Raw genomic sequence first — 22,797 nt, forward strand, 5'->3', positions numbered from 1 at the left:
TCAAATTTGATATCTTCGCGTATGCGACCTCCTATGTTGCAGGTCGCGTGCTATTTTGCTTCTCCCGATCATCAAACATAGCTCCTGTCAATTTTTCTGCAGTGCTCAATGTCCGCTTCAGCCCATTATTTTGACGTGGGAAAATGAACAACGCCATCTGGGTAGAGAATATTCTAGGGAGTCTCTTCTATACCATGCTCTATTAGTACGCCCATGATACTGCAAAACATTAAAGGGCGTAGCGCTAAAATTAATGGAGCCCCAAGGTTACGTCGAAGAAGCTGCTAACCTTAGTCCTTGTCTCAGTGTATAAATTTTCTTGATCTGCCCGGCGTACTTCCTTAGGGCGTTCTTATCTCGGCAGATCACGCGTGCTTGTCTTGGCTCTGTGTTATGACCTTTCCCAACGTTTATGTACGTACATGTACACTCACTGTACATACTCTCTACACATGATAACCTTTACAAGGCTGTGCATTTTCACACTTTAATGGTAACTGGTGGTCTTTCATTAAGTAATCCTAACGTACACACCAGTTTGATTGTTCTGAAGATATTTAGTTAGGCCTAAAGTTGGTCTTCCATTGTGGTAACACTTAAACGAGCGAACAAAAGACAACGGCGGTGCCAGCTGTCATGTTACGGGTACAACCTGACACCTGGCGTTGATGCGTTATTGGTCCTGTAACATTTAATAACGTCGATACTACTAGGAAATTTAGCAAAAAATAACCAAATCATCCCAGCCTCTTCTACCATAATTTTACGAAAAAGCGGTGGTTACATTTAAATTATGAAAATTTTCTCCTTTGTTGCTTTGTTGAGGCTTCAAAACAAAATCTGTTTGGAAATATAACTGCGCACAGCGCTCCTATACCGATAATCCGGGATGCAGGGCAGCTCACGCACAGGCACCACGAAGGATGCGTTTGTTTTCTTAGGTGCACATGTCATCGTCAGGACGATCCAAAAATCACTTCAGCCAACGGAAACTTCTGGCCGTATCCCGCAGCGTCGCTTGAAAAGCCTAATCAAACGTTCTCCTCGTTTATAGGAGGTCACTTTTGTTTGCTTTGAAAGCAAACATCATTGCCTACATTGGCAGGTTTTTGTTACCTAAATTGCTGAAGAGAGGACGAACAGCGCGCAAAAGTGGATTGATGGCTTCAGGTAGCATATGTGGGTTTATTGACCAGTTGCCATCACCCAAAAAGATGACGTGCTCGTGACGCCTGCGGCAGAAAGGATGTTTCACATCCACCGCCATGGTTTGTGAGTGGTGGCGCTGGATAACACTCCCGGGTTAGTTCTAGTTGTAAAACATAAATACCCCATAAAGTGGATGGGAAAACGGCTCCGCGGTAGCTCAATGGTAAGTGCATCGCACGCGTAATGCGAATACGTGGGATCGTTCCCCACCTGCGGACAGATGTTTTTTCATACATTTTCATTTCCATTTATTCATCATTTCTTTAATTCAGTTAGTAAGTACAAGTCATTTCCCCTATGTTGTCCTTGGTGTCATTGTTTTTTGGCTTCTTATGATATGATTAATAAAAATCGGGCCCCTTGGTTCCCTTTCTTGTCGTTCAGTAATGAGGTCAAGTATTATATATATATATATATATATATATATATATATATATATATATATATTAGCTCTCGGAAAGTTTCAACAAGACGGCTTTTGTTTTTCTACTTCTCTGCGCCGAAATCGCGTCTAGCATTCGGTCATTTCCATTAAGCTAAAATGCATAGTCTCTCTCACGAATAGCAACAAAAATACCCAAGTACGGAGCATACAGCGGAAAAGAGGTGTGTTCTGCACTTCGTCATGCTCCGTATCTCTCGTTTCTGCCTTTATATGAATGTCATGTACCACATGTCATCCGCTTGGTTGTGTTTTGTAGAACATGACGCTGTTCGTCAATAGCACTTTCGGCGCAAGGTGCGCACAACAACACCTGCGACAGGATCAGTGACAGCTCATAGGAGTGGTTGCTCCAGGTAATGAGAGGAATGAAAGGCAGCTAGGCCGTCCAGTCGACCTTTCACATTTCTTCTTGAGCGGGAAATACAGGAATCGCTGCGTTTCCAGGCACTTATTTTATTTGGCACAATAGAAGACATACGAGGAGAACGTCGACGACCAGGTACAGCCGTACCTATATGCGTACCAGGCGAGCAGCGATACGAGCGCAGTATCGCAAAAGTTACCGCCACGGTAGAGAGGAAGCAACCAAGCGGCCGCGACAGTCGCCAATCAAGAGGTGGAGTACGCCCGGCAGCAAGAGAAACGCGTAAAAAACAAAACGCAAAAAGAAAAAGAAGCGACAGGCCACTTCGATATTAATCTGCGGCAAGTAACGAACGAGAGGCGGCGAAAAAACAACGGCCGGAGAGGAGGCAGCTCTAGATGTGTCACGTGAGCCTCCCAGTGCAGCGCGGATGGCGCACGTCGTCGGGGGCGCCACGCAGTCTTATCGGCCAGCGCAGATGTTCCTCTGGATGGGGGCGCGCGAGGCGCGAAGGAGAGGTCGCCTGCGGGTTACGGGTCCCGGTCGAGAGTGTGCCGGTGTGCGTGGCGCGCGTGCGACGGGTGCGGGCACGGCAGGTCGTTTCGCCGGTCTGCCTGGCGGGCGCCTGTCGCCAGGGCCCCTGGTCGCACCCCCCCCCCCCCCCCCCCCCCCATTCAGCGTCCGACCTGGCTGCTTATCAAAATTTGATCCCTTCTGTCTGCTCAGCCGCCTCTTTGGGCGCCCCCCGCTCCTTGGCGGAGGCCCCGGTCGGTCGCGGTGTGCGCGCGCTGCCTGTGTGCGCTGCGGATTACCACCACTGCGTCCCCGCGACAAACTCTAGAAAACGGCCCCGGCCTGAGAGCCGACCGAGGGAGCAAAATGTTCCGAGTAAATATTGTCCCAAAGTACTCACTATCAGTTTTACTCGCTGCTCCGGCTTTCTATTTGAACAACGCGCCAAGAAAACTGCGGCGCGCAACGCCGTGACCCAAAAGGAGGAAAACAGTGACGAGGGTTCTCGCAAGTGCGCCTTCGGTAGGCGGTGATTATCGCGCTCCAGTGATGAGAGCGAGGCTCATAATTCCGCTAATGACGACAATATATTCGCAGCGCCGCACGTTTGCGTAAGTTTCTGTTGATGTGGCCACGGCCCTGCAGGACAAGAAGTTGGACGCCATCTTGAGCCAAATGTGAACGCGAAAAATTGAGAAATCCCTCGCGGCTTGGTTCAGGCCTCGAGGAAATTCAAAAAATTCCTGGTTCATTTTTACGAAAATGAGAGAGCACTACAGGCTGTTACAAGCGAAAAGGCGTTCTGTCTTAGACTCGAGTCCTTTGGGGCTTGCCGCATTTTCTACAGCCGTGCATACAAGCGCAAGCAGTTATTCTAGAAAAGCACTCCTATTCCGTGCTCCAAGAAAAGCGAGAACTCTTATGGCAATGCGACCTATTTGTCGCTCTTTGCGCCTCTCAATATATCGGTCTGTTCTCTCTGTTTTTGCCTGTGTGCCTGATTTACATTATGTGCTTTAACTTCGTTTGCGCAAGTCCGAGACTATAGCAATACGTCCAAGTCCTAGATGCGTATGCAATATCTTTCGTATGATATTCTGAAATAATATAAAAGCAATTGAAAAAAAAGTTGTAGAGTTGCACAAATTGATACCACATCTCCTCAGTACGAAGCAAGCACCTTTATTGCCATCGATCATGAGCGCCGTCAGCCCTCGCAAAGTAGGAACACTGCTTTGCAGAACGAAATGTATAGTTGTCATCAAAGGCTATCGTACAGACGTGAGTTGAAAGACTCAGCAAAGCATCGAATGGGCGCACACAAAGTAGGATCAAATGTGCTATCGTGTATCCAAATTGGATTCATTATATCGTCGAACATGAATCATTGCATTTGCCGATGGCAGTTGCATAAGAAGTACCTAGATGAGACTAGGAAGGACTTAGAGCAAAAAATAAATGATTTGTACTTCGTAGTCTTAGCACGTTTCAAACAGGAAATCACGAATTCTTAGAGACGTGATCTGAAGGTTCGTCTTGATTTCTGCTGTACAACGAGGATGTGTATAAAGAGACTTCTTATTTAAAGGAATCTCTGAAAATCAGCTATGTGTCACTGACTTTTAGGGAGAGAGGGGCGAAAGAAGGAAAGGCAGGGCGGTTAGCCAGACGAACGTCCGTTTTGCTACCCTGCAGCCTCTCTGTGTACCCCTCCCCCGGCTAAAGGTGTGGCTTTCATTTCTACCACCAAACGAAACAACCAGACCTATCTTGTTGGCAGGTGACAGATGTTAGGTGGAGCAGCCTAACGGCTATGTTCCTTCAAAGATTCAGGTTGAATCTGGTACAATGCAGCCTGCAACTTTTTCGTCGGTTTCTCCACATTCATAGCGCCATATCCCAAGCAACGAAAACGCGAACATTGTTATCTAAGCTGGTGTCTTGGTGGCCAGATCTTGGTACCAGTGTGTGATATTGGTGCTCGCAAGGATTTTAGCGTGGTTTGTAACGTCGGCTGATCCAGGAGGCATGCAGAGTAACTTCACAGTATCCACACACCTCACAGCATTAACCAATGAAGCTTGTTACGGGCCGGGGTTTGGGGGTACCTTCAACAGCATCTGCTTGGAGCTCCAACCAGGTTGACCATCGGAGAGGGTCCGGCAGGGAAGACGAGGCGACGTAAAAACAAGTAATAGAAGTTTAATGAATGTTTACGTGTGAGCGGTTTGCTCCAAAGAAAACATACAGGAAACGTTCCGCGTGTATGATACATGCTAGCGCAAATCAAAAGTGTTCTCCACGTGGCTGCTGGCTCACTTTCTTATACCCTCCACCATCCGGGCAATCTCCCCCTCTCTTCTCTGCCACTGCAGGACATGGGGCAAACCAGAAGAAGTGGAGATGGTGGGTGACCGGAGGGGGGTGAACGTCCTCAGCGGGGGAGGAAGGGTTGAGGGCGGCACGGTGGTTTCGTCTCTCACCCTCGCGACTGACATGTCTATTCATGTTGGCGAGCGAGATCGTTAGGCACACCAATTACCGTGCGTTTGCACGTGGTCCGAGCATGGCCGCTCGAAGTTAATCTGAATTGACTACACGCGGTCCGGGCATCGCAGCTCTAAGGGAATCGCAACAAGCTGAACAATAGGAGCATCCAGCAGCATATCCCAGCCAGTCTACCGGAAAGCTATTTCTGGGCATTGAGAATAATCTTCCCATGGCTTATACCCAATTTTTAGCTGCTAGGTAATAATAATAATCATGCAGTAACGGGGATGGTAACATAACATATATAAAAAAATCCCCGCCAGCAATGATGACTTTTTTAGCCAGCTTCTGGACTAGGGGACGCAAACATCGATGATGTGGGATCGATAAGAGCAGCAATGATTCGTAAGGCGCCCGTTGTGATGCGCGGTATAGAGAGATGAATAGAAGAGAAGAACGGCAGGGAGGTGAACCAAACAAACGTGTGGTTTGCTACCCTGCCCAGGGGGGCGAAGATAGAGGGACGAAAAGAGGTAGAGGATCGAGAGAGAGCCCTAGTTGCGCGCACGCATGAAGTGCATGAAGTCACAAAGAAGCACAGAAAAGAAAGAAGTTAAACGAAGCTGGCAGCACAAAGTGAAACACAGGCTAGAAAAGACTGAAGGTAAAAAAAAATCACTAGCCCCTCCCCTGTCGAGGAGATGGGGGTAAGCGAAGCTTGTCGTGTGTTTCTTCGGTGTTCCTCCGAATGAATTGCACTGACGAGTACCACGTTGTGCTCGAGCCACAACCGGTCACACACACTGCAGCTGGCTCCGAGCTTCCGGTTCAGAAACTCGTGTTGAAAGCTGGCCGTCGCACAGGGGAAGCTGGCGCTAGCGTTGCCGAGGCGTGCACCATCGTAGTCGGTTTCCTGCAGGGCTAGACGATGCTGACATTTCGCCTCAACATCGCGCTCCCGCAACTCGGGGTCCGTGGCTCTTCGCTGGCGTTTCGCCTGGGCTTCGGAAGCCCTCACGCTAGAATCGGCACGTCGACGACGAGTCCTTTCCCGAGCGCGTTTTCTGGTTAGATTTTGCATGAAATTTCTTAAAAATTAAATCTGTCCGTTACGTAAGACAATGAATGGCTCATACCCCCTTAAGCAATGGCTCATAGCCCCGTAAACGCAGCCTCCCTATTAGGACGACACAGGAGAAGTGAAATTCTACGCTGGAAGGATGAGCGGCAATGCAGCCAGCTGTGGAAGCAGAAGACGACGACGAACGCGGGAGCAGTGGCACGAGCACGTGCCGAGCACGAGCCACCTGTGCAGCTCTGAGAGCAGCTGGTTTTTTAGCATTATAACGCCGGCGCAGGCTAGCGTATAATACAAGCTATACGCTTGAAAAGGAATGCAGTCCAGGATATGAAAAGGAAAATACCAAACAGCCATGGTTGACCAAAGGTATACATATATTATAAGCTCGACTTCAGTGATGCGTAGACTGCTCGAGCAGCATTTCAAATGTTTTGTGTAACTTATATTCGCGAAACACCATTGTGTCTCACTGCGCGTAGTATTGCGCAAGCTATTCCTGTCCGTGCTTACTCCTTTTGGCATAATTACGGGCTCATTTTTTAAATTACACTTATTGTACACATTGCTGTAAGGGGTTATGAGCATTTTCAAGGTATGGCTTTACACCAAATTTCAATTATCATATTCGTTTTCGTGTAGAACACGTGGAGGCTCTTCGAGTGCAAAGACAATGCATCCGCGTCATTTAACGTCAATCTGTAGGTATTAAGATCTCACCACTCTTTTCAGCGTGAACCAGTTGATTCTCGGTGCTGCAATGCGAGTCGTTTCTTGCACGTTTTTTTTTTTTAAGCATCTGTCCATACAACTGTCATGCTGCTCTCGTGTGATATGTTGGTGCATATATTTTGCTCCCGAAGTTTGTTATGTCATAAATGTTTTTGTCCGCGAATAGGCTTCGCATCACGAGCCTTGACGCGTTGCATCCTAAACTGCGTCGCAGTGTCACGACTACCGGTGTAGTCACGCAACAGCGCTATGCGGGTGGGTAGTTCTCGAGTGGACTGACGTTTAGACAGAACGATTGAGCGGAGGTTATTCCGAAAATACGGCTCGTCACGTAAGTGCGGGTAGGCACGTCCGTTTCGGACGGTGACGGAATAGGACACGGCCGAATGTGAATGTCTGTTTTGAGAAATGCTGGCAGATTAATTTCTTATATGGACCCGTCTCTTTTATACCAAACACTGCCGTTCGGCGATCCATCACTGTTGTTTTCCTGCCGGGGTGCCCCGCGCTGTCGTCGCGTTTCCTTCAGCACTGAGCAGCTTTGTTTTGTTTCCACGTGGTAGTTGGCGGAGGAAAAGCCTGACGGCATTCGGGGGACCCGGCCGTGCACTGTCATTGCGCACTCCACGGAAGGAACGGCCACCAGTAAATGCCGGTTTCCCTCGAAAAAAATCTTTGAAAATAGATGCTGTCAGCGTGTCTATACGACGCGTGCGATTCCTCTCTGCTTGATTCCTCTTTGCCTTTATCGCATTGCAGTGTTCTAGCTGCTGCGTGACACTGGCTATATGTGGCACCATATTTTAAATTTTATTTTCTATTCGCGATTAAAGTGGCGCGGGGGGGGGGGGGGGGGAGGAGAAGGAAAACTTCTAGTCACGACAGCGTGACGTTTTGCCAGATTCTCGTCTATGCTTACCTTCGTCACTAGAGCACACATTTTTATTTCGAGACACAATTCCCTTATCCCTGTTCGCTCTCCTCTCGTCGGATCCCGTACGTAGCCTTTCTTACTTCTTTTTTTTTTTTTTTTTTTCGTTGCACGGTATATTGGCGACTCGGTGGTTTGATAGACGTCTTGTCGACCAACTTGAAGGTGGTTTTCGGGTTTAATCTTGCCATCTAAGTTTTCTCCTGCAAGTTTTTGCAGGCGGCGCACTCGGTCCCATTCACGTTTGTCTCATTGCGAGAGAGTGGCTTTCAAATCTCTGAGGAGTATGAGTTTTCGAAAGTGGTATAGATAACAAAGGCATGGCGAGATGAGCATTTTCCCCCTCCTTCTTTCTGTCTTTATCTGTATGTTCTCTTCCTTTTTTCTTTTTCCTCCTCCGAAGAGGATGATGTAGGGTGACGGAGAAGAAACGAAAGCGAAGCCGTTGGCACTGAGCTCTTCGCACCAGCCTTTCGCTGTTTGGGGCGCACGCGTTTAAGTGAACGCATTGTAGTTGCTTCTTTCTCTTTTTTTCCCTATCTATCTCCCTCTCTTTAAACTTGTCCCCGACAAGGTGGTCTGGAAGTTTTCAGAGGCGGTTCCTTCATATCGAGTTCGTCTAGTGGTGGAATTGCATAATAATAAAATAAAAAAAGTACTTATAGCTGCTTCGTTGCGGGGCTTCGCGTACTGCTATTAAAATATTTTTTATCGTGCTGCTCTCCAGGGCTTGGGCGTGCCTCCAGTGATTGTGGTTTAGGCAGTCCTTTCCATTTGTGAATACACCTAGCACGCGCAGCAAAGTAAATGCTGCGTCGATCCACAGAGAAAATGAGGTTCTATTCCCCGACGAGAGCTCGAATTTTCTTCAGGTGCTTATTAACGTTGCTTTGAACCACGCTACTATAACTTTCCAGTGCTCCCGTCGATGAAAACGCAAGCATATTTCTAGCTTTTTGCAAAGAAAAGAGAAAGGCATTGCAAAAGGCCTGTCGCGGGCGTGCTCTTTTCGGTGACATCTCTCGGTTTCGACGTTTGGCAACTTACTCCTGGTATAACGCAAAGAGCGCGCGCTGCTTTTTGACAGCAAGCTACAAACGATCAAATAGGTTAAAAGTGGGCTGCTGCTAAATTACATGAGATGTGCTTGCCTTTGTCGTGCAGATTATTTGGTAGCAAATTCACAAAGCTTTTCGTTAGTGATATTTGCTTTTGGACGGCCGCCTTTGGTAATATTGTGCCCAGAATCAGGATTGGGTGGAATTTCCTCTCGCAAACAATTTTCGCGTGAGAGCTTAGCGTTTTTGTAAACACGGGCCCTGATACCTAGTACATCTGTTAATTTTTGCTTTCATTTCGTGTATAGCTCTAGTTGGTGAGTGTAGGTTATTCCAGCTAAGTCATCGGGCATACACGGCCTCTTCCGCTTACAGCTAACGGGCTTAGCTCTGTCCGTACGGAAGCTCGTGGCGTAGATTCCATGTCTTAGTGAACCGTATCAAATGAACGAGGTTTGACTGGCAACGTAAAGACGGACGCCAGAAAACTTCATCCCGTGTTCAGCGTGTCCATCTCGGGACCAGAATGGTTGTACCAATTCACGGGTCCCTTCACGAGTTGCGTTCTCGCTTGTCGAACGCAATTAGCCACCAGTTCTCTAATAACTAGCAAGTAGTTCTCGCTTGTGGAGTGCAAGCCAGCCGTAAAAAATTTTCATATGAGTTAGCCTTATTTAAACTTATGAGATGTAGCCGAAGATATAGAGTGTCCTTGTGCTTGCGTTCCACGCAGACTTCGTTCGTTTATCCCACATTATTTGTGACATAAATTGGTACCAAAGGGCCTTCATAATAACAGAACTCCACCTACTTATAGGATAGAGAGGGAGCAAAGGAAAGGAGAAAGGCTGGGAGGTTATAACCAGAACGGAAAATCCTGCTTGCTACCCTAACAAGGTAAAAAGGGAAGAGGGATGTAGAAAGATAAATAGAAAGTAGAGAAACAGACAGACGGTACGAACATACAATCCGAGCCAGTCGCGAACAGCGCACACTACCACAGGGCGGGATCACTTGCAGGACAATGAATATCATTTAAGGCAAAAGCCGTTCTTGCAGGTTCGTTGTCCTTAAGCATTGTAGCAGTGCCTTCATCGACCCTCTGGTGCTATGGGTTATGAGGTCAGCATTCCAAGATGGTGTTTTCCGACAAAGGTCTGTGATGAACTCGGACTAGCGAGCGATCGTCTGTGCACACTGTATCGAGAAGTGTCAGACAGAACGCGTGTAGTGGTCTCTTCGTGGCCACAGTCATCACACGTGGCGTTCTCAGCCATTCCAATCCAAAAAACAAATGGCTTTGTAAGGGCCACTCAGAGACATAGCCGACATCGCGTTGGTGTTGTCCAGATCGTCCTACGGTGTCTGGTTCGGGCGTCCGCCATTCACGATAGCGATCAGGCTGGCGATAGCCGCGGTTATGGCCAATCACCCACGACAGAGAAAGAGAGCAGGTAACTTTTGTGAATACGGGCAGGTTGCTTTTAACCAGTTAGCTTGTTAACATTCCCTCGTAGAGTGTCCACAAAGAGCATGTAGGTTGCACCACAGTAAGTTAGAAAGTAGGACAGGAAATGAACAGAAAATGTGCTTACAGACCCGTACCGCTAATAATGAATAATTGATGAATACATGAATAATGATGAATAAAATTGAACAAAAAACGTGTGTTTCGAATGCCACAGGAGAGAGCAATCGATCTGCTTTGCGGGATTGCAGATTCCCTGCTGCATGCAGCGGAATTATACTTGGCGCGCATGTTCCAAGCAGCATTACCTGCGAATCGGGAATGTTTTCTTACCATGTTATAAAAAGAGTCTCAATGCTGCTTTAAGGAGATGGAAGTTGGAAAGTACCCGGCTTCGGTGTATTAGATAAGGCGCATGTATACCAAGTGCTTGATGAACGAAGTAGGCACAACGCGAGAGGGATTAATAAGCTTCAGGGGTATTTCGCCTAAATATTCGCGGCGGCGTACGTCAGGGGCTATGCGATAATCGTTAATATACGAGTAAATTACCTATATTTCACAAAATTATCTTAATGCATAAGTTTGCGAGGGTCTTCGATTGTCAGGGAAAGCCAGCCAGCATGGAAAGCAAACAAATTCGCTAGAATATCTGCGACTATACAAACTTTGACAAGCATGTATTAAAAATGTGCGCCAAAATATATTGCGGTTCCAGTAAATATTTTTTCAAACTGCTTAAAACTGCAGTTTGGGAAAATTGTGGTGCATTTCACCGTGGATTTTTTCATCTTTCCTCTGGTTTGAAACGAAAGAAACCTTATGTTTCCTGGAAGTGACGGCAAATGTTTGGCCGTGGCAGGGTTGCCAGGGTTGACAAAAACTCGTGCATTGATTTCCAAGTTGAAAAGAAAATTTCAACAATGTAACCTTGATAAAAGTAGGGGAATGATGATTATATACTTCACGCATCAGGTTGGACAAGGATAAGCGCATTTGCTCGAGAGCAGGACGACGTCCTGCGCTGAGCCGTGGAGGTGATGGGGCTCTACCACGAGTAGATGTCTCTGTCGCCTCCCACCCCCGCAGATCCTGCAGGGTTTTAATTCTGACAAATAAAGTTGTTCATTCATTCATTCATAGCACATACTGACATCTGCACCTTGCCCAGTTGGTCGCTCAATGTTTGGCAGTGTGCAGCTCAAACATAAGCTCGGATTCTATTCCAACTCGTGTTCTCAATTGTGCAGGGATCAAGAAAACCAGCGAGGGTTGTATAACGACGTTACTTTGTTTGTTTTTGGGACGCTGAAATCTCGAGCCTCGTAAGCATCGAAATGTACTGTGTAGTGCGGCGTGTATAATACGATTTAGGTGTTGCTCTCACTGCGAATCACTCATCAGAGATGCTACGAGGTGCGATGTTCCAAGATTACGTGTATAAGCCGAGGGTATAACAACTGAACCTCTCCAGCTTTATTGCTCAAACACATGCAAACCAAAGCGATCCCGAAGTCAATCCCGATTATTGCTTCGCTGAACAGGTTGTGTAATCACACTCGATGTCATCTTCATAGGGAATCATCGGCATTGGCGGCACATTCGTGGGCGCCTGTGTATCTGAATTCTGAGCAACGTATCCGACAGCTCCTCTCAATTTATAGACGATATGAACTGGAAGACCCATGTTGTAAAAACTAAAGGATGAAAAGAAAACCAGGAGGGGACTTGGGGGTTAGGAGATACGATTTGTCGTTTTCTACACTTTTTCACTCGAGCCTTCCGGTTTCCTGACGCATGCATATTGGCCTCGATGCGATTCCCGTGGCCTAGGCGCGCTGCCACGTGAACGCCTATTGGCTTGGGGCGTTTAGCTAATGCCCTTTTTCTGTATCGACTTGTTCGCTCGGTCAAGCAGAATTTGTTGAAGCCTGCCTCCTCTGCCGAATCTCGAAGGCTTTTCTCTTTCTATCATGTTTTTTTTTTTTTTTTTGCTTTCATTGGTTCTACTGCTCTCCATTCCGTCTGCCGTAGCCAGTTTCACGGAGTTCTCTGTTGGTGAAGAAGGATCGCGGGCGAAATCTTGTCAGCACCTGAGGCGTGAAATCCGTTTTTGTGGACGGACCGACGAATAAACGCCGTCTTTTCGCTTTGCTAACCGTGCTGCCGCTATGGCTGTTGCTGGAGCGACATCAAATTGAAAACAAGCAATGACAGGATTACAGCGATATTTGAGTTTCCTTGTCTTATCTCGTTTTCCATTGGAAAGCTTGATTTCAATGTACTCGAGAAGCACATTAAAAAAGTGAGTAAGTTTTTTTTTTTTTTTTTTTTTTTTTTTAAGCGACAGGCACTTGTTTCACAGAATGCATCACAGACAGCGACAGATTGTTGAATTTTCAATGTTCTAGTGAGAAAAGAAACTGCCTAATGTTACAGAAGTAACCTCGGACATTCCTGGGAAGAAATGCGAATGCTTAGGGAATAAATTTCTAAATCCTTTTTCCCGGAAAATCAAAGACTCGCACAAAAATCATCCGATCTTTTAGGCACTGAACCTCAAAAGTGCTTACAGTAAAGAAATGAAATCAATAAAATAAGTGAAATATGAAGGATCTGAGAAATCTATAGCTGAGGCTAACTGCAGTTTGTGTGACCGAACCGTTTCGTTGGCTCAGTTTAGAAATAAGAAAACCATTGCGGTGGCTCAGTTGCTGCGGCGTTATGCTGCTGAGCATGACGGTCGATTCCTCGTCGCAGAAGCTGCATTAGGATATAGATTGCAGAAGCACTCGTGTACCAAGCTGTGGGTCTCGAGATTGTCAAATTAATCCGCAGCTCTCTCCTACCGCGTCTCGAATGGCTACTGCATTGTTTTGACTCGTCGAAGCTTATCAACCTATCCTCATATGATCGCCTTTTGCAAGATAAGGGTGGATTTTTTTTATAGAACTAGTGTTGAGGATTTTATGATAGTGTGATGTGCGCTTATAATATCGTATGTAATACATATATCGCATCATTCTGTGCCATTGAGTGTGATGTATCATGCCTCTTGATGTATCATGACTGGTCTCCGTGGTTTTTATTCCTTTTTTATTGGGGGGGGGGGGGGGAGGAGGAAGGGGGTGGAGGGCGGGCGGGACTGTTGCAGAGAGCGAACAGTCCGAATTATGGAAGCGCCATCTTCTGGTCATTATCATTTGCGAGCAATTTTCTAAGACCCTCTATAAACTGCAAAAGGAAAGTTGAAGTGCCGGCTCACCTGTAAAAACGAGAATGCTCATTAAATACTCCGTAGTTTCCTATTTACGTGGGTGGGCTTTTCTTGCTCATTCCCGCATATAGGCAGGACAGTTGATCTTGATAGCTTACATTTCGCACTGTCATATTGGTGCCGCTGTATTTGATTTCACATTTGTTGCTTACGACACCATTTTCCTATCCATAGTCTGAACGCAGTTGCACCTGTCAACAAAGCTTTTCGCAGTGCGGAACAAAAGGATTGACATACTTGGGATCACTAGCGGCCCGACATGCGCTTTCTCATTTCACTATTAAGACGCCGAGGGGAAACCGAACCAGCTAAACCGGCACGACTCTCGTTTGAGTGCCCCTCGCGGCGATCACCCACGCACACCTGACAGAACAAAGCAGGACGGTTGAGGAAAGCGTCGTTCCACGTACGCGATGAGCTCACACTCAACGCGCTTGGCTGGAAACGTTCTTCTCCGTCATCCACTTCCCCCGCGACGGCCAACCGAAACCTAAGCTACTTCGCATCCTTGACTGCTGATGGCGGTAATTGTCTGCTTGTTGACCTACGAAAATGACGAGATATCGAGATTTTTAAAAAAAATGACTGGCGTGATTCAGAGCTCAACAGCTGCGCGGCCTGAAAGAACGCAGCCTCCAAGTAAATTGCTCGATCTGCAATTGTGAGTGGCACGCCTACACAATTTATTAGTTATCCTGGGTGGCGTGTGCAGCCGGGGAATTGCTCGAGCTTTTAACGCGGATTTCACATTCCGAAAGCTTTAGTGCGTGACCGTGTGTTACCCCGCATACTATATAGCTTCAGTCCTTGTACATTCAAATCTCTCGGTGGATCAGACGTGCTAAAGGGGATACGATCAGCAACGCAGATTTTAGTAATCGAAAGAAGCTTCCATTCGTATTGGCAAGACAAAGAGCGTGTCATGAACAGAAATCAAAGCCGGCGTCGCTCCACGAAGCCGCGGTCGAAGTAATTCGAACGCATACGCTGGATTTACTACTAGCACTGAAAGGGCGAGAGCATATGTAAGCGCTGATAAAGCGGTCATTATCGAGTGCATTTTCTGGATTTCGCAGGTGCCGCTGAATGCAAGTGTCTGATCGGTACTGGAATGGCTGCTTCACGCTTTGCTTACAGACAGAAGCGTGTTAGCATACGCGTCCGCTCTTCCCTTTGTTTTCCTTTTCTCTTTCGCATCGGAGCCAAGAGTGGTTCGAACGAGAGAGAACAACCCAATCCGAGGGAGAAATCGAAGGGAGGAACCTGGAGAGAAGGTGTGTCGGCACCGATTACTTTTTCTGGAACCCATTTCGCCGGCGCAATCCAAGCGTGAACACGAGTGCGTCCATTAATTAGGATGGGTTCGGCGATGTTTGAAAGCAGACGCGGGCGGCATTATTATCCTTGCGAGAAGCGCGTCCGCAACTGCAGTGTAGGAGGCATACCTTCTGAAAGGAAAAGGGGGAAAAAAAAAGTATATGCTTGCCGTGAATGAAGGACCGGATTTGATTGCCTCGTTTTGCAGCACGGCCGCCTGCACGTTTGTGAGTGTTAGATTCTTATGGCACGCCCATGTATTAAACAGATCCTATATGCCACTGCACCTTGTACGTAAATTTGGGTACAGATGAAAAAAAAAACGGTAAGGAAGAAAGAGAAGTCAGAAAGAAAGCAGGCGCTGAGATCCCGCTACGAATAAAATAAGAGCATTTGCATGTTTTTCTGCATTTCCACGTTCTCTGGCAGAGCTTGCCTTATCTTCGTTGTCAGAGGAACTAAAACAGCTGCCGTGTGAAAGAGGGTTTTCAATTCGTAGGTATAAAACTTGGAATTCAAACACCGCCAAATATTAACGTTTCCTGCATTGCGGCGCGCACAACGTCGTCCCCGTCCGCTACAGTATTGCCTGGTGTCCTGAAATACATGCGCAGACGCCGCCACTATCAAAAGTGGGCGTGCATGGTGCACGAAACCTCTCAGATATTGTCAAACGCCAGAGCTGCAGTGGTTGCGCATTGTCGAATGGAAATGCGCTCGATTCCCTATGGTGGTGGTGGTGCAGTAAGGTTTGTGCTTTGCCATGCGGCGGTCGGTTGGAGTTCGGTTGGAGGCGGCCTCGAGGGCACGATGGCGGCGACTTGCCGGCGCAACGGGATGGTCAGACAAACGGACACACCAAATTCAGTTTTGAGCCCCTGTCGCAGTAAAATTAGGTGCTGGCTACGTTCTTTGCGAAAGTCCCTGTATGCTCACTCATCCCTTCTCATATTTCTCGGTGAAGTATATATACGTTCACCCTGCTTGGGCATAAGCGAGGTCAGAGCAATTCATCGGAAGAGTGCAAGTGTACTCCATCGTGGGACACGTGACCTCTGCAGAAGGGAGTTAGATATGGAACAAGAAATTGTTCCCACAAAATAAATTAGCGGCGCTTCCTTTATTCTTAGAGTAAATGCAACGGGGGGGGGGGGGGGGGGGGGTTCTGTTACGCCGAGAAGTGCTTTCATTTCACTCTTTTGAGCTCAGTGTGACCACCGCAGGCAGGGAAGACAGTTCTAACACCTGAACTCTGTAAAAAAAGTTCGAAGTGGCGCAGCGCCACTGCCAAAGACGCCCAGGACGTTTCTTCGTTTTCGCGCACAACTTGAGGCAGCGTGGGATAATTTTTCCACTTCACCGCAACACGCGCCTCGCGCGAAGGTACTTTCGCGCTACCAGCGTGATTATCTGTAGCTCAGGAGTGGTGTGCACAAAGCTTTTCGTTCGTAACTGCTGTTCACCATTGGCCGGTCACATTCGCTAATTATATTTCCAACATTACAATTGGCTGGCATCTGTTCTTAGGAACAGTTCTAGCCGCAAAAACCTTTTTGCGTGTGTGAATAGGCCTTGTACCGTTTTTTTTTTTTTTTTTGCTTTTTTGTGTGCGTCTGTCTTTCACCATGTTGCGCTGCACTTTCTTTTCAGTAATCATTTTGCACCGATCCGCCTGGTGACGAGCGTCAGCCATCTTCGGCAGAAATTTATGGAGAACCTGCTTCCGTATTATTCTCATCTTTCGATGCTACTGGCGCCAGAAGAGTTTGTCATAATTGTACAATTGCATCCGCAAATTCTCGCGAGCACTGGTCTTCTGCTTACACTGAAACTGACAGTAGCGTCAATTGGCGTCGTAACCTCGGGAAGCACGGAGCAGGGTATTCTTTTGTTGACCCGTGTTGTATGAAGCTGTTGAAATCATTTGAACAGTATATAGGGCGCCCCAGCTAGTGTTAGCCAAGCTGTTAAAAAAAAGTAAATAATAAAAACGTAGTGCAAGGTACAATTTTAAGACCTATACAGCGTTCGGTTATCCGAGGCTTGACGATCGAACTTCGAACATCTTAAGATCGTACGTTGCACCATGGTTATTTAATCTTTCTTTATTTCTTTGAACAGCTTGGCTAACATTAGCTGGGCCACACGGTATATTTCTTATGTACCGTTCTCACGAAAGCTTAATTGAAAACATAGTACGCTAGAATAACAAGTACTAAGTACACTTAAGAAGGCGTGAAGTACAAAGCGACAGTATTGCTCGAGGTGTTTCGTGCGTGATATATGTGGTGCGGCACGTCAAGCAAGAGCCGTTTATGCAACAACTATAGACATCCATTTATCGAATTGCGGTAAGAAATTCGAGCGCTGACGAGCGACTTCGTATAATACAACCCAATATAGTGTGCATGAAGCCAACAGGCAATATAATGCAGGCCTCTACGGTGTTGTCTAGAGATCACAGTCATAAAAGAATTTCATCCGTGCGCCCCTTGAAGGCTCAAATAGGTTGTGCGTTTAGTGTAATTCACATTTATATATCTTGAAACAATTCCGGAAACCAAACATCTGAAAGTTTTGAATCCTGCGCTTGTGATCCGAAAGAGCTTCGCTAGCACAACAGAAAAATTTGAACTTGCGGCAGCCAACCGAGATAAACAAACAAAGCCTTCCAAAAATATCGTTGAGATATGCGAAAGACCACCAATAATGCTTGACTAGAACAGATCGATAAAGGAGTAGAATCAACGCCGGACGTCAATAAACGCTTCAAGGTCGCAATGTGCGCGTTCGAGTTTTCTTCATCCCAAAGAAACGAGTAAATATAAAAATATACCAGAATGGGCAAAATATTCAACGGGGAATACGAAAAACCATACCGACAGCGCAAGAATAAATATATCGGACGGCTACGCGGAACTAACGGCACGGGAAGCGCACGTATGTTTATGGGATCCTATGGCAGTTTGTCTCTAGCTAAGCGCTGTACGAGGACGTTGTTTATAACGCAGCTTTCTCCCTCCTAAACCTTGGCCGAATGAGGCAGCGTTGACCTAGAAAGGTGGCGACAGTTTGCTGTATTCTTTTTCCCGAACGACGCTTTTTTAATACGCGCGGCAGACCAGGGGGTCTTTCAAATCCTGTTTTATCGTGGCGCGATATGGAGGAGGCGTTGCAAACCGCTGATACGATTTTATGGCGCGTACACTCCGTGCCCACGCCATGGTCACCACGGGCGACAGTTGCTGTCCCAGCGTGGCTGCAGGGGAGGGCGTGCTAATGTACTCTACTAGCACCGGCCAGCAGTAAAGCCTGGTTTTCCTTGCTCTGCTCCGAGACGCCTGCTCCGGTCGCCCCTTTTTTTCATTTTTTGTCCCGCTTTTCGCCGTTAATTTTTGTTCTCTGGAACAAGCGGTCGATCAAGATGAATGGGGATTAATGTACTGCGAAGGGAGGCTTGATACGCTGCAACACTGGGACCAGAAAGGCCGTTCGGCTGCCAGCTACGTATACGCGAGACGCTGCGTGGCACGGGGCGCATGAGAAAACAACAAAGGCGCCGGGGCCCGACGAAGGCCGGGCAAAAGTTCTGGATGGCGAAGCGGAACTCTCCGGGAATGGTGCAGGGTTCGGCGACCTTGTTCTTAACGCCTGGTCGACTGACTGCAGCGTCGTTGCTCCGATGTGAAGACAAAGCAAATGGGAAGACCAGGCGACTGGGCCAATCCCTCCGGTGCCGCTGCTGCAAAAGCGAGGCTTTATTCGCGCCAGTGCGGTCTCCATCTGAGTGGAACGGGGCGCCCAGTTTCTGTGACTGATTGGAAGGGGCAAACCTTTGTTCTTGCGATGCCTGCACCGCTGGCCGCTCGCTTTTTGGGAGCTTCCCTTGCGACGTCTGCGGTTCCATCCGACTGTCGTTGTAGGTACCTCACTGTTCTTGCTATGGGAAGCGGATGCAGAAGAAGGAAGAGAAAGGGAGGGGAAGGGTTCGGAGCGGCCGTACGTGCAACAAGGCTATAATAATCCCGCACAGCTTCCTAATCGCACAGTCCCGTGGCGGCATTGTTCCTCGGATGATGAGTCGTCCTGACGGGGCTAAGGCATGTGAACGTGCCAAAGAAAATACAACTCGTGGAAAGAGATAACGCGAACAGTCGTGAGAAAGCGAAAAAGTCAGCGAGTGCAAAGACAAAAAATAACAAGACCACACCCCATCCAAGGTGGGCAACAGATGGTTAATCCTGTGATTCCGCAGTGTAAGGTTTAGTGCAGGCTCCGGTGCAAGACTGCTGATAGCACGTTAATGTCGTCCTGTGCCAGTGTTGCCATAAACAGTATGTACATTTTCGTCCCAATAACGATATCTTGCTCACAAAATAAATGTAGTTTAGATATCTTCCCCATATGGATATTCGTTTTTATTATTAGTGGATCATTTGGTTTCTCTTAATATAGAGTTGCTTGTAATGCGGACATGCCCTCTCTCTGAAAATAAAGGTCATCTAGTTCTGCGTTCGCATAGTACCCTTGAAAACATGACTTGAAGAAGCACGTGGCAACCGTACTTACAATTATTAGACCATAGAAGTTCTATTGACGCAGTGTAGATGCTCCTGGTTGGTAAGTGTATAATAACTAGTACTGTAAACTTAGCTCAGGAGAACGTGACGCCATGAGTGATGACTATTTGTACGCCATTATTATTTATATCCCCAGCCTATACTTGCCAACATGACGAGAAAGAGGTAAGGTCTTTAATAAACAAATGGTAAGGTTAGCTTGCCCCCAGGCCGTCACTGCGGTACTCCCAACTGAAATCGGTGAAAGATACACAACGTAAATACACTTTACTCACACACATATTAGACGAAGTGCGCGCACAAGAACAAAGCCATTTGTAAATTCTCAGAGAGCTATATAGCTCTCAAAAATGTTAGAATATCTTTCGTCGCGCTCAGTGTAACGGTACTGCCTGTCCACGCGCCGAATGCACCTTCTGCTGGACAGTTAGTATTGCAGGGCTATGCTGAAGTGGCTGCCGTACCAGCGGCCGCCGAGAGAAAGAGAGTTCATGAAACGGTTGCTGAAGCGCTGCTTTTGAATCCATAAGTACGATAACGTCCTGACGAGGGCAAAGCCTCAGTTTGCGGAGCGCCGCAGCAATGGCGGCATCTTTGCTGTTATTAATGACACCAGATGGTCTAGACGACGGGACCATGTAGCACCAAGGGATGGAATCCCGTTGTGCGTGCGCTTGCGTCTTGCACTGAATGATAGGTCAGTGTGGACATTTACATAGGTGGTTTTGGTGAGCCGCGCGCAAGTGCTGCAACACCAAGGAACGGCTGGGTCGCTGCTGTGGGAAAATAGTACTTGGGATTGGCTTAACTTCGCTCGCTCATGTTTTCGGCGACTCGCGTTCTATAGCATCAATTGCGGAATGTGGTTCTTGTTTTGTTTCGTTACCTTTATTATTACGTTTCTTACACGTCACGTAGTTGGCCTCATTGGTCTTGCCCAGTCCTCCACTTGCGTCTTAAATTGATTGCGTCCTATTTCAGACGCTTTGATGCGTGCTTTTTTTTTCTTTTTTTGCTGGGTTACATTTAATTCAATTGAATGTCGACGGAAGTTTGTATGACTGCCATAATTTCTGCACTATGTTTATTCGCCTCATATCATAATTTTTTTAATCATTGAGCAATTTATAGTTTGCGGAGACGCCAACGACATAATAGATTTCCAACATATCCAACTATACATCCAAATAAATCAATCAAGACGCCCGAAATGTCCTTGCTTCCACGTGCTATTCTTATTTTGATAAAGAATGGCCGATTCATGCGCGAGTATTTATGATAGCCATAGCACATTCTTTGGCGCCCATCTTTGTATATTGAACTCACGGTGCACATAACTGTCATGTAATGAAAACGCTGTTTAACGTGGTGCCCAGGAAGATACTGACAAGCAGGGGCAAGGCCCCAGTACTCGCAACAGGGGAAAAATAATGCATCTACCCAGTTAGACTGATGGTGAGCTTTCGGTGATTTCTGTCCTATCCTTAATGTGTAAGCATTCTTTGGCCAGTACCCCAGCAAAATCTGTCGCTCCCATGACGCCTGATATCTGCAAAATAAATGCATAATTGGTCAAGTTAACACATATAATCGTTGTAATAGTGTAATAGCAGACGATTGGTAGCGTAAAAAAAAAAAGAAAAATACTTCTGATGGGGATTCGAACTCTGGACGCAGCGTAGCAGACAGATGTCTGTGTGAGCCACATTACATTCACGGGAGTGAAAGTTACTTTGTCCTCAGTTTGCATTACACCCGGTTCAAGTTAAAAGGATATTAAGAGGTTTCTCTCCATTTCCTTAGTTTCCTACAATCCTACAGTAATGCCGGTAAAAACCGGTTGTGATGGCATTTCGGCTCAGTTGATAAAATATTTCTGCAAAATAAATGCATAAATAAATAAAGGCTGTCATCCCGTCAAGCTACTCATTGCAGTAGCTTTTTGTGACTGCTCCTTTCTTTCTTGGAAAGACAAATAAAGTAAATCAAATCAAATCAAATAATTGGTCAAGTTAACACATGTAATCGTTATAATAGTATAATAGTAGATGACTGGTGGCGATGGGTAGACATGCATAAGTTAGCTAAATATGCAAGCAAAAGCCAAGTAGCAGCCGAGCCAAATATGCCTACGCATTAGTAGAACATTCTGAGAATTTCTGTAGGGTTTTTATTTCCTTGCAATGTGCCTTTTTCTCAAACCGGTAAACTTGAGGGCACTGAAAACGTCTTTCTCGAGCTGTAAATGTGGACGCCACAAGTGCGGACTTCACAGCGATCATAGCGACAAACTGTGGTATTTTGACATTAATTGTCCGCCGAGCCCACATTCGTCGATGTAGACTTTGATGGAACTTCAGCCGGCGCGCGCTCTAATAGCATAAGCGCGCCATTTGATCGTTTGACTGTTCGCTGAAGCATATTCGATCGCCTCCAGGGCTGTGCCTGATCACACCCACGGCCGATTCGTTGCAGGTGCTGACCAAGGACTCTGTGACCGTGTCGGTGGACGCAGTCGTGTACTACCGGGTGCACAATGCGGCGGTGTCCGTCGCCAACGTGGAGAACGCCCACCACAGCACCCGCCTGCTCGCACAGACCACGCTGCGCAATATTCTGGGCACCCGGAACCTGCACGAGATTCTCGCCGATAGGGAGCAGATATCCAATGCAATGCAGGCAAGGCTCGAACTTTTTTTTATCATTCCTTCGAAAGGCGTATTTAGATAGATTGAGATGGCGGAGCAGGGGGAAGCGCGTGATTTCTGCTACACTATTTCGCTGCTATACACTGTGGTTTATACCCTTTGGGGCGTATCTTGTCCCCAAACAATGATTCTGAGCTGTCTGGCTTGCGTTTCGTTTCTTTAAGACACCGCGCTCGCTGTTCTCCTGTCAAGAACGCTGTGTCACGCAGATACGCACAAGACTTTCGTGACATAATATAATAGTATACCAGGCGCTCAGCGTTAGACAATGGAAACTGGTTAAGACACTATGATTGGTAAAAATTACTCAAAAAATATGCTGAATAAAATAGAAAAATTCAAAAAGAAATGGTGGATGACGTAATGTCACACTTAAGCGGGAGGTTGAAATAAAATAAAGCAAAGTTGAATTGATTGCCCACTATGACTACTTTGAGCCTAGGTTATCACGAACAGATTATGATAATACTACTACTACTACTACTACTACTACTACTACTACTGCTGCTACTACTACTACTACTACTACTACTACTACTACTACTACTACTACTACTACTACTAATAATAATAATAATAATAATAATAATAATAATAATAATAATAATAATAATAATAATAATAATA

General features: G+C 46.7%; 1 protein-coding gene across 2 annotated transcripts in view; it reads left to right on the forward strand.

The window, feature by feature from the left end:
• The window catches only part of LOC119434621 (band 7 protein AGAP004871), a 210,864-nt gene that overhangs the window by 177,224 nt on the left and 10,843 nt on the right, over positions 1 to 22,797 (forward strand). For both annotated transcript variants that reach the window (XM_037701740.2, XM_037701728.2), the window contains one exon: positions 21,938 to 22,141. In XM_037701740.2, coding sequence (XP_037557668.1) covers positions 21,938 to 22,141 — 204 coding nt within the window. The remainder of the gene's footprint in view (positions 1 to 21,937; positions 22,142 to 22,797) is intronic.

The sequence above is a fragment of the Dermacentor silvarum genome, chromosome 1, assembly GCF_013339745.2.
Source record: "Dermacentor silvarum isolate Dsil-2018 chromosome 1, BIME_Dsil_1.4, whole genome shotgun sequence".
NCBI lineage: Eukaryota > Metazoa > Arthropoda > Arachnida > Ixodida > Ixodidae > Dermacentor > Dermacentor silvarum.